The following is an 18,425-nucleotide window of genomic DNA, read 5'->3' on the forward strand; positions in this document are numbered from 1 at the left end:
TTACAGATGCTAGGGCATCAAATGTGTGAAGATCAGATCCTTCCGTAGACTGCTGCTGGCAAACAGTCCCCTTCCTTCTCTTCACTAGGTTCTTGATTTCCAAGATCCGTGCAGGTTTTCTTTCCTTGGTATGTATTATGCCCTCAAAGGAAGGGAGCAAAGCCAGCAGGCATGCATTTGTACCGGCTTTTTGTGCCTCTAAGCTAGACCCCAAAATAGGAACATAGCCCTCCAAGGGCACAGTGGAGTTGGGATGGGATGGGAAGAGATGGGTTGGCAGGATGGTCTGCCACTCAGCTGTCCTCATTACGTTTTGCTTTGTAGCTTTGATGGTGAATCCCAGGCTGCAGGATTCTGAACCCAGCTGGCATTGTCCCATTCTGAACTGGTAGCAAAAAAGGAATTTAAGGCTAGGACGCAGGGGCCAAAGGACTGCAGGCATTGGGCCCACAGAGCTGTACATGTGTTAGGATGCTACCAAAGTGCCTTCAGTCGGTCTTTGTGTCACTACCAACTCTACCAGTGGGACTTGTTTGGCCTGTGCCAAAAGAAGCAGAACAGCAGGGTTTCAGGTGAAGATTTTGGAGACCCAGACTACAGTATATTAAGTGGACAACTTCCTGTGCAGACAGTTTGATATTCCTACACGATTTTTTTCGAATTGGGTGCCCTACCCTGTTTCAGAACTGCCTTCAGAAGAGTCGTCGACGGGGTCAAGGATAAATACTCCTTCCTCCAGGGCATGCAGCAGTTGGAATACCGAGTGACTTCAGACAAGTCCTCTCTCGTGTCTGGGCCTCAGTTTCCTTATATGCAAAATGAGACTACTTATGCTGACAAAGGTCTAACTTTACGATCATACCGCAGGCAGCCCCAGGCGGCAGCGAGCGCCAGCCCGGGGTCCCGCCCTCTTGGCGAGCGCGGTGGAGACCAGGCAGAGCGTCCCGACCCCCCGCCCCGCCCGCGGCCTCAACCGCCCAGCGGCTGGCAGGGCCAGGCTTCCGCCCTCCACGTTGTTGTTCCCGATTTGGGCCCCGCCCCCTTGATCTCGGCCGCGGACGCCCTGCGTTAACTGCCCCCGCCCAGGCCCCGTAGCAAAGGGTGGCCTGTGGGGGCATCAACATTAGATAGGCGTGGACAAAGAAGAATTTGGGGGTAGAAAAGAGAGACTTGATTTGGAAGGAAGGGTGTTGAAAAGTAAAGGGTAGGCCACGGCACAACTGCAGAATTTTCCTCTCGGCGTCTCACCCTCCGTTCTTAGAGTGGACCCATCCGCACCTAAGAATGTGACCGTGTTAGACACTGGCCCTTTAAACAGAAGGCTGGCGGCGCGGGGTGTCCATGTGGAGCTGCTCCATGCCGTGTTGTCCTGCCCGCCCATTGGCCCGTGGCCCGGTGACGTCGTCTAATAGGATGCGAACGCACTGCGGGGGGAGGAACGGAGGGAAAACGAGGAACCGGATTATCGCTCCGCTCCCTCCGCCTGTCTCTGGCAGCCTCCTGCCGTCAGCTCCGCCCACGGGCGGATCCCGGGGGAATTGCGACAGCCGGGGTGGTTGCAGGAATTAGGTCACGTGTGGGTAGGGAGCGGAGACCCAGGGGTCAGGCCAGTCTTCTAAGTCATCCTAAGGTTTCCCTGACCTGGAATATCCTTATTTGAGCTAACTTAAGTCTTAAATTTTCTACCCCTCTTTTCTTCCAGCAGGACACACTTCGTTGTGAATGACCGCAACACGCAGCCCTTGCTCAACTTGTGGCTTGCCATCCGGGCGGGGCGAGGAGAGAAAGCGGAAATGCAGGGCGCGAGCGGGGCGGGTTATTCTCCCACCCTCATCCAGGCCACGTGTGCGCGCGCTGTCCTATAGTGGGCGGGGCAAGCCCGCTCAGCACCCCGCCCCTCCCTTCCTGAGACGCCGCGGCCCTGCGGGCGGGGGCTCCGGTCCGGGCTTTGGCTGCGGCCCCGGTGTAGTAGCGGGGGCGGCGGCCGGGGGCAGCGCGGCTCCTTCCCTTGTTGTGTGTGTCGGTGCCTCCTCGCCATCTTGTTGCAAAGCCTTTTCTTGTCGGCGGGACTCCCGGGGGCCGCGGGGAGGGAGGCATCAGAGGGGGAAAAAGAGAGGGAGGGGAAGGAGGGAGGCAGTGCCGCCTTTTGTTTTTTTGCACCAAAATTTTTTTAATTTGCAAATTATATTTTGCAAATATTTTGGGAAACATTAATTTTTTCTCTCCGTGCTCTCCCATTCTTCCTTGCGGAGTGCGCTGCGCCGCCCAGCCCTGTCGCCCCCCGGAGGTGATCCCTCCCTCCTGCCTGCCCGCCAGCCTGACCTGTGCCCCGCTCGCGGGCCGCAGTCTCGGCCCCGGCGCGCCCCCGGCAGCTCTCGGCGCGATGAGCATAGAGACGCTACTGGAGGCGGCCCGCTTCCTGGAATGGCAAGCGCAGCAACAACAGAGAGCACGTGGTGAGCGGCCGGGCTGGGCCCCTGGGGCACCGGGGAAGGGGAGACGAGCGACCCTGATCTCCGAAACCGCGGGCAGGACGCTTTCCTGGGCTGCCCGCGAAGCCGGGCAGCTCAAGGTTCCGCAAAGAGCCGCCGCCCGGGGAGAAGTGTTGGGGGCAGTAAAATTAATTAATGAATTCATTAACATGCAGAGAGGGACTCGGCTCCTGTGGGCGCCACCTCAGTTGCCTGCCACCCTGTGTGCACCTTTCGTGGGGGCTCCTTTCGCGTGGGCCAGCGGCGCCCTCGGTAGCGCTGAAGATGTGTGAGTCGGTGGGGGGTGGGGTGCGGAATGGTGTTGCGTGGGGGTGGCAGACCCGCGTGTGCGTGCGTGTGTGCACGGGGTATGAGTGATGCGAGCCTCGAGGAGAGTGGATGAACGGACGTGTACACGGGCGAGTGTATAGTGCACACGAGTGGGCGTGTGTGTAACGGAGTGGGGGGTGGGAATTACTCTACGCCGAGCAGCTCCCCGGCTTCCCTGGCCCTGTGGGGAGGGTGCGGGGGGCGCTCCCGGCCGATGTACGCGCCGCTTGGGGCGGAGGCGGCCTTTGCAGAATGAAATGACATCGCGTGTCTTATGATCCTGGCCAGCCCCGCCTGACCCCGCCTCCCAAGCCTGGGCTGGGTCGCGCTTCAGGGGTTTGGGTGAGAGCTGGGAGGATTGGGTGTCTGCGAAACGGCCCGCAGGTCGCTGGGGGCAGTCCCCGGGCCCCCCTTGCTGCGCCCCACTTTAGCCGGTGTGGAATGTGGCGTGTCTGCGCGTTCCAAACCCGCTCTCGGCTGGAATGTTGCGTGTGCCTGCGTTCCAAGCCCGTTGGTTACACCGGGTGGTGACGTGGACGGGCCCCGCCTCCGACCACGTGCACGGGGGACACTCCCGCTGGGGACTGAGCGGCCCGGCCCCTCCCAGCTGCCTCGCGCTCGGCCGGGGGCGGGGCCAGGGCGGGGCTGGCGAGTGGCCTTGCGCGGGGTTGGGCCCTGGCTCCGGCCGCCGGGCACCTCCCAGGGAGAGCCTGTGTACTGGGAGGAGGAGCCGCCGAGCTCACCTGCCGGTTCTTGCCCCAAACTCCTGTTCTTGATCCTGGGGCGAGGGAAGCCCTCTGAATCGCAGGGTGACAGGACATTTAGAGCTCACATACTCCCATTGACGTTTGGGGGAACGTTCTCACCAGGACCTCCTGGCAGTACCCCTAGTCACATTGTGGAATGAGCCAGGCGGAGAAGGGGCAAACTTTGGCTTTCCCTCTTTAGGAAACGAGGATTTCAGATGCTTCCAGTCCCACCCGCCCTGTCGGTGGTCCCCAGCTTCATGGTGTTGCAGGGTTAGGGGTTGGAGGGAAAGACCTCCGTTTTTCGGACCATTGAGAGGCCCTCGGCCCTGGATCGGTGTGTGTACGATATCCGGGGACTCCTGTCCCTTCCAGCCTCCCCTCCCCTCCTCCTGACGGGTTCGTTGTGGTGAAGAGAGTGCTTCGCCCTCCTTTCCTTTCTCTCTGCCTATTGTTGCTTCAATGATGAGTCATGCTGGAGGTAGTAGTGTGTGTTGTGTGCGCGCGCGCCCTGCAGCTTTTGCCGCGGCGGCGGAGGGGGTGGGGTGGGGGGGAGCGGCAGCGGGCCAGGGGCGGGGGAGCGGCGGGTCCGCCCGGCCTAGTAGGTCGACCGGCCTCTCAAGGTCAGGAGTCACTCGAGATCTGTGAGAGTGAGATGCTTAGATTTTGCGAGATTGATGGGCCGGGACCTCAGCCCGCGTGCCCCTCCTCCTTATCTCCGGGGTCCCCCGGTCAGGCCCTGGGCAGTGCTGGTTGTGACCGAGAATGTCCCGTTTGCGGACGCAGCGAGTGGGCGAGGGGAGGGGGTGCGTGGACAAGAGCTGGAGAGACTTGAGTCAGCCACCATCAACACAGTGCATTTGAGAGGTACCTATTGTGTCCTCTCAGGCACTGTGCTAGAGGTGAACAGGATTGACCCTGCTTTTTCCCCAAGAGAGCACTCACTTCACCTTCAATTTGCCCTCAGGCTGATTGGTTTTATGGGGAAGGGGAGAAGCCCACCCCGCCCCCACTGCCATCTCCCCCATCCTTTCCAAAATACTAAGTCCAGAGCTGGCAGTAAGGACGACAGGAATGATGTGTGCAACACTGTGAAGGAGCCTGGGAATGATTCCCTCCTAAGAAGTTGCAAAGCCCTGCCCCTCCCCCAGGTGGTGAGAACTGGGGGCAGGGAGCTGAGTAGAGGCCCTGTTTAACTGAGTGGTCACAGTTTCTTCTTGTTGGGGCCAGTTCTTAGGGAATGGGTGTTGCAAAGCCAGATGGACTCCAAAAGCCTACGTGCACACATGGCTAGACCTAGCCGCAGCACTTAAGTCTCAAATTCATTTCTTCCTCCTCCTTGAGGTTCTGTCCTCTAACTTGGGGTGGGGATGGTGGGAGAGAAGAGGTCGTGTGTGGACCTGCTGACCTGATGAGCAGCTCTGAACAGGGATTCTCTTGTCCATGCCCCATTTCAATTTCAAGGGTGGATGTGTGGGAGGATGTGTGCACACATGCATCTGGGAGAGGGAAGAAGTGGTCAGCAGCATTGAAGAAGTCATTTCCAGCATTCATGGAGGTGGCTCAAATGGGACCGACCCTCTTCTACCTGACCTAGTCACATGGCAGGTGGGGGGTGAGGGGCTGCTGTATCCACAAGTTCCCTGTTGGCCTGAAGAAGGGGAGAACTCCCCCTGAACAGTGGAGGCTACCTAGTGTTGACTGTGGCCCCTGAATCACCCCAGATGTGTCATGCTGAATTCTCTGGGGCCCCCTCGTGTGCATATTTGGGAATGGGAGAGGGAGTGCACCCCTGGGTGCAGCACAGGGTTATTTCACAGAGACTGAATCTGTTTTGTTCCTGAGGGAGTCCCTGAGTGACTGCCAGTTTGCTCCCCCCCTTTTGTTTCCCCCTCCCCAGGGCATAGGAAGAGGGTCACTGCTGGGTGGGGAGGAGGCAGGAAGCTTTGGTGGGCTGAATCTGGCCCAGGACACCCCCTCTTCACCACCAGTCAAGACTTTCCATGCTGATCCAGGTGTGATACAGCTTGGCCATTCACCTGGGTCCCTCCTGGCACCCGTGGAAGAGAGAGGGTAGGTGAGAAGGTGGTTGCCATCTCCTGGATGAGCTGTGGAGTTGCTTTAAAATATGGGGAATATGAGGTTTACTTTCAGTCTAGGTTACCAGGGCACCTGTCTTTGGGGCTTGGGGCCCTCTCTGTCGCACTGCTAATGGGAAAGTGTAACCCTGATCCCAAAGCCAATGAAGGAATTTGGGTCGTGGCCCAAAGGAATGAAGGTGGGCTGTATTGTATCAGCTGAAGGGGATGGGGTGGGAGGAGGTGGGGAGCAGTATGGGGGATGGACTAGGTAGCTAGTAGGTGGAACTCTCCACAGACTTCTCTGCTAGTGTGGTCTCTGGGAAGCTGGAATGCAGAGAGCTGGTTTTCTCTGGGGCTGAAAGGCCTGGGAGAGCCCTCATTGGAGCAGGCCTGGCAGCTCCCCTTTCTGAAGGGCAGGGGAGCTACGGAAGAGGCCTGTGCTTCTGGGAGACCGCTGAGTGCTTCCCCTCTCACAACCTTGCTCTACTTCCTCCTCTGGCCCCTTCTCCCCTGCCCCCCTGCGGGAGGGAGGAGCTTGAAGCACGCCTGGCTTGTGCCCACCTTGTTGGTGGGCCTGAGGGCCCTCAGCCCCAGAGACCATTGGAGGGGTTGATTCCTTCCTCTATTGGGGGCTCTTAGCTTACCTGGTCCTCCAGCCCCACCCCTTGTGGCGTGGTATGTTTGGGGCGTGTCTTCCAGCTCCTGCTGTCAGCCCTATTAGTCTGCAGTGTGGCCAGTCCCCAAACCGCAGAAGGGCTAGTTGACCTGCCTGCACTCTGGCCTAGGGGGCTACGGCTGCTCTCCAGAGACCCTGCCCAGCCCTGTAGTCAGGGAACCTGATTGGTGGGGCCTGGCCAGCCCAGGGCAGGGTGGAGGTGGGGAGGTACTTGTGGCTCAGGAAGGGCCCTCCCCTTCCCCTGGTGGCAGCCAGCCCCTTGAGTAGGCCTCACCTTGAAGCAGGGCTGGCCAAGGGGATGCTGAAGGGACAGGTGTGAGGCTGCTTTCTTTTCCTTTTTGTCTGCTTCTTCCCTTTCCCTTTCTTCCCTTTCTGCTGCTGGTGGTGGGAACAGCCAGGGTGAGGGATTTGGGACCCATGAGTTCTAGCACCACAAAAGGCAGAGAAGGACTGAATGGGTTTTGTGTGGTCTCTGAGGAAACCAGACACTGGGACCTGGCCTGGGATTCCTGGGCCTGATGTCCTCATGTGTGAACTGAAGGTGATGTCCCTGCCCTGCCTGTGGCATGGACTTGCATGAGGATTCAGATGGGGCGGGTGTGTGTGTGTACAGACATCTAGTGAGCATGTGCTAACACAGCAGGTATGGGCATCCGCCAGGTGGCTGGGTCTGGTTCCAGTTTACCTGTTACTTGCTCTGTGATCCTCAACAAATCACTTCACTCCTCTGAGCTCATTTATTTCATCTTGAAATGAAGATGCTGCCTGCCTTCTGGAAGGTACTTGGTAAATACTGTTGAATACCTTCCCCAAAAGTTGTGCTCTGTTGGCCTCTCCTACATTCTCCTGTGGTGGCTGGTGAGGTCTTTCGCTGACTGGCCTCTCTCTGCCCACCATACCTATCATCCCATGCACCTCAGCCTTGTTGTTCCTGAATTTCCCTGCTCCACTAACTCCTTAACCTTCAGTTGGCCAGGCTTCCAGCATCCCATCTGACAGCTCCTGCTCTGTCCTTCTACCACCCTTCTCCTCTCCTAGCATGGATTATTCTGTTACTTGTCCTTCCTCTCATCCCCTAGGTCTTGGGCTCCCCAAAGGCAGAGACCAGGCCTCTTTTCACTGTTCACTGCCATGCCCCCAGCACTTAGCCCCCATGCCTAGCTGGGTGTGGATGGGCATTTGTGGTGTCTCAGGCTGAGCAGGCATGTCCCTGAGCACTGACTGGGACAGGGTCAGGGGATGCTTTGTGGTTGGAAGACTTCAGAAGCCAAAGCCCAGGACTGTTGGCCTACTGAGAAACCCCTTGTGTTCTCTCTGCGTAGAGGAGCAGGAGCGGCTTCGCTTGGAGCGGGAGAGGGAGCAGGAGCAGAAGAAGGCCAGCAGCCTGGCCAGGCTGGCCCATGCCCTGCCTGTGGAGGAGCCCCGCATTGAAGCACCACCCCTACCTCTGTCCCCACCAGCACCCCCTCCAGCACCCCCACCCCCACTTGCCACCCCCACCCCACTGACTGTCATTCCTATTCCAGTAGTGACCAACTCTCCTCAGCCCCTGCCCCCGCCCCCACCACTGCCTCCTGCAGCCCAGCCTTTGCCTCTGGCACCTCGCCAGCCAGCCCTGGTTAGCACCCCTGGACTCAGCATTAAGGAGTCTGCTCCCTTGCCCACTAGGCCACAGGTGCCCAATCCCACTCCCCTGCTGCCAGACTCCAAGACCACCCTTGCATCCACTGGCAGTCCCAAGCCTTTGCAGCCCCTCCCCACACCCATCCTGACCATAGCACCTCACCCTGGAGTTCAGCCCCAGCTGGCCCCCCAGCAGCCACCCCCACCCACTCTTGGGACCCTGAAGTTGGCACCAGCGGAAGAAGTCAAATCCAGCGAACAGAAGAAGAGGCCTGGGGGGTGAGTGAGGTGTAGCCGAGTCGGGACTGGTGGGATGGAGAATTGCCCACATTCTGGGCAGTGTGTGCAGGAGAAAGTAGCCCCCCCTCCTAAACTCATCCTTCAAAGCGTTATCCTACCTCCCCAGCTGAGAAGTACCCTGCTGTATTTGGACAGTTCTCACTGTGCCTGTGTCTATCCACACCCAGAGAGTGGGGAATGGTCATGGGTGTCTGTTGTTGTCAGGCTTCTTTGTTCTCTGACACCCTCAAGGATGGGCCGATGGCATTGCCAGGCCTTTGGACAGAGTATTGGATTGGAGATCTCTTGGGTGAGGGCTGGGGCCAATTGGCTATTTCTGTGAGCCCCAGGACACCCTCTTGTCTCCTCACAGGTGGACAAGAGCAGGATGGAGGGTTAAAGGGATTGTGAATTATGAGCATACATGTGCCCTCCAGGGGGTATATCCACCTCCGTGCAGGGTGAATGTCTCCCATGGCAGCTTTGTACGGAGAATCTGGGAGCAAACAGCTTGTGGCATTTGGGGAGTGGGGGCAGGAAGGCCACCGAATTGGGTCCTCCTCCCTGAACCTCCTTCCTGTCTGTCTGGGTTTCAGGATCGGAACCAGAGAAGTACACAACAAATTGGAGAAGAACAGGTGTGTGTGCTTGCTTGTGTATCTCTGGGCCCGACCCGCCCCCTGTGGGGACTGTTCCCACCCTTGGTCCCCCAAGCTCTCCTGGGGCCTTCCTCTCCACCCCCATCCCCCAGGTGCTGGCTAACCAGCGCCACTCCCTCTCCCCAGGAGGGCCCATCTGAAGGAATGCTTTGAGACCCTAAAGCGCAACATCCCCAACGTGGACGACAAGAAGACGTCGAATCTGAGTGTGCTGCGGACGGCGCTGCGGTACATCCAGGTATGGGGGAGGGAAGCACCGCCGAGAGGAGGGCGGGCGGTGGCCGCGGCTCCAGCTTCCTCCCCACTCCCGCCCGCCCTCTTCCCTTAGCCGCGGCCCCGCCCCGCCCTGCCCTCGCTCCCTCTCCGGCTCCTCCGCCCGCCTCCACGCGGGCGCTGAGCACATGGTTCGGCTGACGTCAGCGGGGCTCCCCGCCCGCGAGGGGGCGGGGGAACCGGCGCGCGTGCGCGGGGGAGGGCGGCCGCGGCGTTCCCCTCTCCCCCTATCCCTGCGGGTTCACCCCACGGACCACCACCATCTGCACCACCCCCGCAGCTCAGTTTTGAGGCCAGGCGCTGGGGTTCGCGTTAGCGTCCGGCGCGGTTAGTGTGCCCGCGAGTGAGAAGGGCGTGGAGCGGCCCCGGCGCCTCCACCCCGTCCGCAGTGCCTGGGCGGGAACGCGGACAGCCCGAGAGTCTGTCGCTCGCGGAGGGGTGGGGAGTCCCCTGGGCGTGGCTGCTTGCAGATGGTGGCGCGCCGCTGAGCCACCCCCCCCCCGACTCTGACCCCAGAATGATTACGATCCTTCAGTGAGAGCGTTGAGGTGCCACGACTGGATTTAGGGGGTTAAACCTGGAGGCTGGGGAAATGTGGTGGTTCTGGGTGACCAAAGCAGTCATGGGGTCACCGAACCTTTAAAAAATTACGCTCTCCTCCTGTTTGGGTTTTTAAAAGCTTCTTTTCAGGAGGCCTCCTGGCCGTGTGCCCCAACCCCCTTTGGGCACTGGCTTCTCTCCGATGTACGGTGTGGTGGGGGGGGCTCCCGCCAGATAAGACAGTTGCCATGTTTCGGTTTCCTTGGAAACCGGCCGAGGGTTCCGCGTGCCGGGAAGGAGGCTGTGGGGGTGGGGCGGGTGGCCACGCTTGGCTGCCGCGGAGACGGAGTCGGAACCGAGCCGTTGGGGAGTGGGAGGGACTTAGAGCTCACAGCCCGCGCGGGGTGGGGGCGGGGGTAGCTTGGGGTCCCTCTGCCGGCGCACTAGGGCACCGGGGGGCGGGGGTGAGGGGGAGCCGGGCAGCGTCAAAGGTCCCGTGGTCTGGGGTCCGACCGAACTATGAGCCAGAGGCGTCACCCACCCCCTACGCCACCCCCGGCCAAGACTGCGGGGTCACAGCCCTGAGGTAACCGGAGCCTGACTCGTCCGGGGGGCGGAGGCGCTGTTACGCCACTGCTCCCAGCCGGCGGCTCCCTCCCGGCCTCCTGCGAACGCGCGCCCTTCCGCCCGCCCTGCAGGCGAGGAGGCGTGGCTGGCGGGCCTCCAGGCAGCTTCCCGGCACCCGAGAGGGGTGGAGCCGGGCTCGGGGATTGGCAGGGCCGGGGTGGGGGCGGGGCTCCCGCGCGCCGATCGGTGGGGTGCCGCGGGCTCGGAGTGACGCTGCAAAGCCGAGTCCGCGTGGGTGCGCGCGTGCTCCGGGAGGGGAGGGGCCTCGGTTTCGGCCGGTCTGGCCTCGGAAGAAGAGGGGCCCGAGGAGCGGGGATTGGAGGGTCCCCAGGAGGCCTACTTCTGACATGTTTTTATAGAACTTGGGTGTTGAGAATATTACGGGTTCTTCAGTCATTCACAGTCACATGACCTAGGAGCAAATCCTTGTCCAATGCTGTGACGTTTTCTGTGAATATCAGTTTCTTCTGTACTGCCATTTTGCTAAATAAGAAAAAAAATAGTATCTTCCTCTTGGGGATGTTAGGAGGATTCGCGCTCTAAATACCAACTTAATCGCAATTACTAAGACAGGGGAAGGATGGAATAGCACATTCCACTTTATAGACAGGTAGCAGACTTGGGTCTAGGCTGAGTAGGCAGCGAGGTGTACCCAGGCTGTTCGTAAGAGATACTTGTACTGGGCTGGCAACAGAGGCAGAAATAGAAAACTGACAAGGCCTTCTAAATCTTTAACCTCACTCATTTGTTTATTAATTTAGGTGCTTTGGACAGCTCTGTCTGATTTTGAGAGTAGAGCAGGGAGCAAAGAAAAAAGTGTGGGTCTCTGTCTTCATACGTTAGTCACGTGTTTGGTGTTGATGGCAGAGGAGAAACAAACAAAGGACTGTGCCATGAGGATGTAGTAGGGACAGGGGTCACAGAATCTGTTCTAGGGAGTGAGGGAAGTTGTAGCTTGAGGAAGGGGCATTCAAGCTGGGACCTGAAGGCCCAATGCCTTCTCCGAAGTTTCTCCAGCCCTGGGGAGCAGAATGCAGTTTTGGAAGTTAAAGGTGGTCATGAAGGTTGCCATGGAGAGATGGGGACAACAGGGCACTAGCTGGGAGTGAAATAGCAGAGAGACCACATTAGCTGTGTAGACTCAAGGCTCTGGGTGTGTGCTGAGATGGGCAGGCTGTCACCCCGGCCAACTCAGGGTGGCTTGGAGGTGCTTATGGGATCTGAAGCAAGCCACTGTGAAGTGGAGGAAAACGGGAAGAGGAGTAGGCAGGTACCAAACTATGCATCCAGGCAGTCTTAGGAAATGTGTTTAAAATGAAGCAGTGTGGACAAAGCTAGAATCTGGGGAAACTCTCCAGGGGCCTCTAGGCTTATGGAGAACTGGGCTGGTTAAGAAAAAGAGGTCTTGACCTCTGAGTTCCTCCCAGAGCCAGAAATCTGCTCTCCCTGTGTAAAGTTTAGGACAGCCACTTCCAGCCCCCAGCAGCCAGGTTCAAGTGAGAGCTGACTCACCACAGGCCCTATCACTGGTATGGTCTCATCTGATGTCATGTCCAGCACAGGCCTCTCAGGGTAGAGCCAGGTGAGAAGCCAGATGTGTGTGTGTGTGTGTAAGGGAGGGACTTTCTGGCAGAATTGTGGAGAGAAGCAGGTTAAATCTCAAAAGCCAGGATGCAGAGGAGGCTGTGTGTGGCCCAGAGCTGCTGGCAGAACTGTAAAGCCACCGGGTTTCAGGCCAGAACAGAGTAAGGTTCTATCTGGGTTAGGTGTTGGAGCAGTAATGGTTGGAGGCATCTTTGAGTGGTGAGGTCAGAAATACAAAGAGTTTGGAGATACTGGAGGGAGTGGGTGAAGTCGAGGATCTTGCCATACCCAGGAGGGGCAACTGAACAGCCAGGAAGGCTGCTCTGCTCGTAGTAAATGGAGTCCAGGGAAACTCGGTGTGATGGATGACTGATTCTCCTGTGATAAAGGAGAGGGACAGGATAGAGGTGGGAATCCACAGGCTCACATCCTCACAGATCATTTCCCTGGGGCTAAGATATGCATAGTTCTGTCCGGGCTGCTGGTAGGGTCAAGGTAAAAAAGCTAATTATGGAGTAGTCTTGGCTTTTACTCACAGCATAGGACAGGGACAGTGTGTATTGAGGTGGAAAGACAAAACAGGAAGTTTTTAGGGATGATTTTAGTTTGTGATTAAGTACTGATGTCTTATTCAGTGCTCAGGTGTGGGCTTGGAGTGCAAGCAGATAAGAGGCAGAGAGGTGAGAAAGGGTCTGTGTGTGTGAGAGGGTTCAGAGAGGAAAACCGAGACTAGCTGGATAGTTTGGTGTGTGCAGGGTTGGTGGGTTCTGCACCCGTGTGGCCAGCAAGCCTTGGAAGCCCGGAGGAGCTCAGGAGCAGCGTGGGTTCCCAGATTCCAGGATGCTGTAGGGCAAGAGTGGCTGTGTTTGGTGGCCCCAGCACTCCTGACATGCCTGGGCCAAGGAGAAGCTGGCAGTGGGGAGGCCTGCGAGACTTCGAGGTGTCCGTTTAATAAAGCGTCAGAGTCAGGAGGTCACAGAGGACGGGAGCTGAGGTGAAGGACACAGGCTGGCCTTTTGGAGCTGCAGAGAAGTCTCTCATGTGAGGGGAAACTGGGGATCCTTCTGATAGGTGAGGCATGGCCTGTGTGAGGGTCCCCAGCTGCCTGTGCACCTGGAGGGGCTGAAGCAGCTAGGGGTCCCATGGCCAAGGGCATTCCCTTCTGGTGTTCTTAGTGAGGTGGGTACCTCCAGGTCATGGGACAGGGCCAGCCCGGACCCTGTGGTGGAGGTGGCAGCAGTGCTCAGTGTGAGAGGTGCTGTGGAGCCGTTGTTCATTGGTCAGTGCAACTCAGCTACAGGTGTGGAAGGTGGGGGGCACATTCCAGGGTTTGGGGGTCGGTCAGTAGCCCAGAGGGCTGCGGGCAGTGAAACCACGTTGTTGAGAGACAGCCCAGGGAGGCACCATGGGGAGTACCCCATGGCGGGCCGGGCGAGGGGGCAGAGCCAGCAGCTGCCTTGGATGAAGGAAATGGAGGCAGGTTGGGAAGAAATGCAGGGGGTCCAAGTGCAGGGGGAGGGATCGGTGTGCCACAAAGTCTCAGGGGTATGCTCAGGGACACTGAAATGGAGGAGACTAGGGGATGATGCTGTGAAGAGAAGGGCACGATCGTGTGGGGTTCTTTGGGGAATGAGTTCCAAGGAGGGTAGCTTGTGGCTCGGTGACGAACAGCGTGGTATGAGTGGTGCCTTGAGCAGCACCAAGAAGTCTGTTTCCCCTTCTGTCCCCCACAGGATGGAGGGAGGAGGCTTCGGGGAGGGTGGAGGGGAGGGCGTTTATCCTGGGGTCGGGGAGCTGACCTGCATCTGTGCTTTCTGTCAGTGGTGCCTGCTAGAGCGCCTGCAGTCCACAGGACATGGGCCCCCCCACCCTGGGGCCTGGCCAAGAAGCAGGGGCAGCTGTGATCTCCAGCAGCCCCCTCCCTGCGGGCCTACCACTGGGGGCTGAGGGACCTTGAGAGCAGGGTGCCCCAGGGGAGTGGTTGGCAGTACTGGGGGCCTTAGAGCTCCTGCTCAGGGTATGCTTCGGGCCCTTGCCTTGTTCTCCAGTCTCTGAAGAGGAAGGAGAAGGAATACGAGCATGAGATGGAGCGGCTGGCGAGGGAGAAGATTGCTACCCAGCAGCGGTTGACAGAGCTCAAGCATGAGCTGAGCCAGTGGATGGACGTGCTGGAGATCGACCGTGTGCTCCGGCAGACTGGCCAGCCCGAGGACGACCAGGCCTCCACCTCCACGGCCTCTGGTGAGCACCCTCCCGCCCCTCCCTGGCCAGGCCCTTGCCCCACAGCTCCCTGTCCCCAGACCCTGGGGGCATTTACTGCTCCGGCCTCTTGTTTCCCAACCCTTTCTAACCTGTCCCTGTCCCTCTGTCCCCCGACAGAGGGTGAGGACAACATAGACGAGGATATGGAGGAGGACCAGGCTGGCCTGGGCCCACCTAAACTGAATCATCGCCCCCACCCGGAGCTGCCGAAGCCCCCGTCCAGCGCTGCCCCTGCACCTCTGCCTCCCCATCCACACCCCCACCCCCAGCCTGTGGCCCTGTCTCCCGTCCACCTGCCTGGGCAGCAGCCACCGCCACCACAGAAGACACCACTGCCGGCCCCTCCTCCCCCAGCGGCTGCCCCTGCCCAGACGCTGGTGCCGGCTCCAGCCCATCTAGTGGCGGCAGCTGGCGGGGGCTCCACGGTCATCGCCCACACAGCCACCACCCACGCCTCAGTCATCCAGACTGTGAACCACGTTCTCCAGGGGCCAGGCGGCAAGCACATCGCCCACATCGCCCCCTCGGCCCCCAGCCCTGCTGTGCAGCTGGCCCCCGCCACACCCCCCATCGGCCACATCACCGTGCACCCTGCCACCCTCAACCACGTGGCCCACCTTGGTTCCCAGCTGCCCCTGTATCCGCAGCCTGTGGCGGTGAGCCAGCCTGTGGCGGTGAGCCACATTGCCCACACCCTCTCACACCAGCAAGTGAATGGCACAGCTGGGCTGGGGCCCCCGGCCACTGTCATGGCGAAGCCAGCTGTGGGGGCTCAGGTGGTGCACCACCCCCAGCTGGTAGGCCAGACAGTGCTCAACCCTGTGACTATGGTCACCATGCCCTCCTTCCCAGTCAGCACGCTCAAACTGGCTTGAGGAGGAGGCCACTCAGAGGCCCCCAGTGGGGGCAGGGAGGGGGCCCGTCCCCCGCTCTCCCACCCACCAGCTCCACACATTCCAGCCAGGCCCAGGCCCGACCCCCCCACACACACCCACCCCCAGGCCTCCTAGGGGAAGGGGGTGCAGAGACTCTGAGCCAGGGGAGGGAGGGCCACCCCAGGGAGCTGGGCACAGGGCAGGGGGTTACCCCCACTGCACTAGGACTTGATCAAGTGATGAGACACTCTTGTGAATGTGCCACTCTGTCTGGCCTGGTGCCAGCTCCAGTGCCGTTCCTGCCTCCCCACTTTGTACCCTGCAACCCCGTGCGATGTGGCTGTTGTGTTCTCCCGACTTCCCCGCTCTGCCTGCCTTCCTGTGCTGCTGCTGCTGCTACTGCTCTGGCTGATGAGGTGGCCGAGCTCCCTCTGTCCTGAGCCTCAGCCTTCTCTTCCCAGGCCCTCAGAGGGGAAGGGGGGAGGGAGCAGGACTGAAGCAACTTGGCCCAGGGAGCTGGGTGCCTGGATGACAGATCCTAGGACACAGCGGCTGTGTGGTCCCATCCTGACAGTTGGGCACCCCAGCCTGGGACTCTCCAACCCAGTCACTGATTTGTTACCACAGAAACTAGTTAAGAGGAGTCTCTACCAGCAACTCATCCCATGCTGTTGCTGAGCTCCCTGAGCCTCCCCCGCCCCCAGTCCTTGCCACTGGGCTCCTGACCTCAGGAGGGTAGGCTGAGGGTGGAGGGTGGGAACGAATGGCTTGGCCGTCCTGCCCCCACACCCACCCCACCGCTGGCCTGGGGCTGGACTGAGGAGAGAGCTGCTCTGGATCTCTGTCCCCAGCCCTGGGCCTGGCTCTTAGCTTCCCAAAAGCAGAGGGGCTGGGGTGCGGTCACTTCTGCTGCCCCAGTTCCCTGGCCTCTGCTCAGAGCCGTGTGCGCCCCTGAGGGGTGTATGCTGGAGTGTCTCCTCCTGTAGCCTCTGGTCTGGGTCTTAGGAAGTCCAAATCCAAGGCCTGAGCCAAATCCCCAGCATCACCCCCCCCTCCCCCTGTCCCTGATGCCCTGGGGGGACCTGTAGAGCAGGGAGGAGGACTGCTGCTTGTGCCCCAACTGATTTGTCTTTGGCATCATCTCTTTCCCCTGAACATCAGCTTTTCTCCAGTGGGCTCTTCTGAGTGTGCCACAGCCTTCCTCTGAGGAAGGTCCTTAAGTTGGATCTAGGGCAAGGCTGAGCTTGGGGTGGGTAGTGAGGGGGCCTTTGTGCAAGGCCTGCTTCTTTCCCTGCCTTTGTCTCTGCCCACTGCTTTGGCTTCTCTTTTTATGTGGGTATTTATTACAAGTGACCTTGTGTTAGACACACAGTTGTACACGTGTGCACACTCGCCTCCCCACCTGGACGCACATGGTGGCCTTTCAGCATGGGGAAAGGAAGCCAGTGTCCGTAGGTGTGAAGTTTGCTTTGACGAGCAAGGGGAGCAACCTACAGGAAACTGAGGAGGCTGGCAGAGGTCCCTTTCAGTTCTTTCCTAGTCTTGGAGACCTCCCAAGGGCCTGGTCTCCTTTGTCTTGCCTGGGGTGGGGAAAGGGAAGGCCTCTGGTCATCCTAGAGGCCCCCAATAGGGAGCTTCACACCCCACAAGCTCCCTGCCTTCCTGCCCCTGCAGCCACCTCCTGCCAACCCTGGTTCTTGGGGAACCAGTCTCCGCTTTTCCCTGAGTGATACCAACTGAAAGAGCAGAGGGAGCTGGACGGGCCTGGTGCCCAGGGAATAGTCAGAGAAGCACTGGGGAGCCTGCCCTTTCAAGCTCTGTTCACCTCCCTGCATCCTGAGGCCATTCCAGAGTTGAAAGTGTGTCACCCAGTGGCCTCTGGGGCCTGCACAGATACCTCATCGCCCGCTCACCGCCCCTGCCCCTCCCCACCCCTAGCAGTGGGGGCCTTCGAATCTAGTGCCGAATGACTATGTCCAGATTGGTGACGATGGGTGTTGTTGCTGTTGTTTTTGTTGTTGTTTGTGAATGCTGTGATGCTGTGTGCCCAAGAGGGCAGCCGCCACCCAGCCCTTCCATGGGCATCTCCCCTCTGAGAGCTGTGAGAGCTGTCAGGACCACGTCTGTCCTCACCCTGTGGGACCGCCTGCCCCTCCCCCTCCCCAGCCCTTCCAGCCTGGGGGACGCGTGCGTGCACACACACATACACACACACACACACACACACACCTTACCTCTCATGCGTGTTTTAGTTTTTGACGTTAAGAGTGGCTCACTGGCTGGGAGCCTTTACCTCGGGGAGAGGGGGAGGTTGGTTCCTTGGGGGCCAAAGAAGGGCAGGGAGTGCCTGGAGGGGAACTGGGGGGTCACTATAACCCCTGCTCTCCAGGAACAGCTTCTCCCCCATCCCAGGGTTCCATCCCCATCCCCCAAAGAGGTGGCCCTTGTTTACAGTGAGGACTTGGTCACTGTGTCTCCGTTTCCTGAAATATAAACTGTAGCGACCCCAGACTGTAGAGATTTTTATGTGTTTGGATACATCTGCTGTGTGGGAAAAAAAAAAAAAAAACTACAAAAAACCCTAATTTTGTACATATTGTATTTTTACTATTGAACTGTATTCTAGTGGCTGTTCATGCTCCAAGACTTTAGGTATTGAGACATGAATACTATCCATGTAATAAGCACTTGCCTGGAATAAAATATAAAACTGAAATAAACCTGCACTGAAACCAGAGACGGAGCCGCCAGGCTGCAGCATCTGGGTCACTCTATTGCCACAAGAGGCCACGACCACTTGGGAAGGACCTCCAGCAAGAATCACCGGGGGTCTCACCCTGTCGGCGACCCAAAAATGGGTCCTCCAGCAGCTTCCATGCTGGTCGGTTTTAGAAGACATGGCCTTCCAGTTCTGACACCAACGTTCAGTCCTCAGCAAGCCTTGAGAACTGCAGTGCTGGTCTTCCTTACGCTTTTGTAATACTTCCTCAAACCATTCGTACAAACCCTATCTTGTTTCATCTCTTCACTGCACGGTGGAATACATAAGCCAAGAACTAGCCCTGTTCTGGCAGGTAAGGAAACAGGTTAGAGGTGGCTGAGTGACGTGTTGTGGTCACACAGCTAGCCTGGGAGCTTGGGGAGTCAGAGCTCTGGGCAGGGTTTCCCAGCGTGTGCCACTCTGCCTTGGGGCCTGCCAAAGAGCTAGCTATCCCCAACTGGAGAAAGTTCCAATAGGAAAGGTGGAGGACCCCCAGGGGGTCGGGGATTGGGGATCAGTGCAAGGAAAGGGGAGAGGCTTCCTGAGAAGGGAGATGCTTCTGAGGTGCTAAGTCAGGCCAGGTCATCTGGGGAGTCCATATGGGAAAAGAATAAGAAGTTGGAAGTCAGGACTCAGAG

At 59.0% G+C, this 18,425-nt stretch overlaps 1 protein-coding gene across 1 annotated transcript; it reads left to right on the plus strand.

Moving 5' to 3' along the window:
* Window positions 1-1,451: 1,451 nt before the first annotated feature.
* MNT (MAX network transcriptional repressor) lies at window positions 1,452-17,763 on the plus strand. The gene is made up of 6 exons (XM_082707099.1): window positions 1,452-2,456; window positions 7,627-8,206; window positions 8,803-8,844; window positions 8,992-9,103; window positions 13,938-14,130; window positions 14,269-17,763. Exons 1-6 carry the CDS (start codon window positions 2,384-2,386, stop codon window positions 15,024-15,026), a joined length of 1,758 nt encoding a protein of 585 aa, XP_082563225.1. The 5' UTR covers window positions 1,452-2,383; the 3' UTR covers window positions 15,027-17,763.
* Window positions 17,764-18,425: the final 662 nt, after the last annotated feature.

This window comes from Mustela nivalis (genome assembly GCF_964662115.1).
Source record: "Mustela nivalis genome assembly, chromosome: 17".
NCBI lineage: Eukaryota > Metazoa > Chordata > Mammalia > Carnivora > Mustelidae > Mustela > Mustela nivalis.

Excerpts from the sequence above, each read along its gene's own strand:
- MNT (XM_082707099.1), top strand. The coding sequence starts at position 2,384 with ATGAGCATAGAGACGCTACTGGAGGCGGCCCGCTTCCTGGAATGGCAA. Across the intron at positions 2,457-7,626 it reads GCAACAACAGAGAGCACGTG|AGGAGCAGGAGCGGCTTCGC; the intron begins GTGAGCGGCCGG and ends CTCTCTGCGTAG. Across the intron at positions 14,131-14,268 it reads CTCCACCTCCACGGCCTCTG|AGGGTGAGGACAACATAGAC; the intron begins GTGAGCACCCTC and ends GTCCCCCGACAG.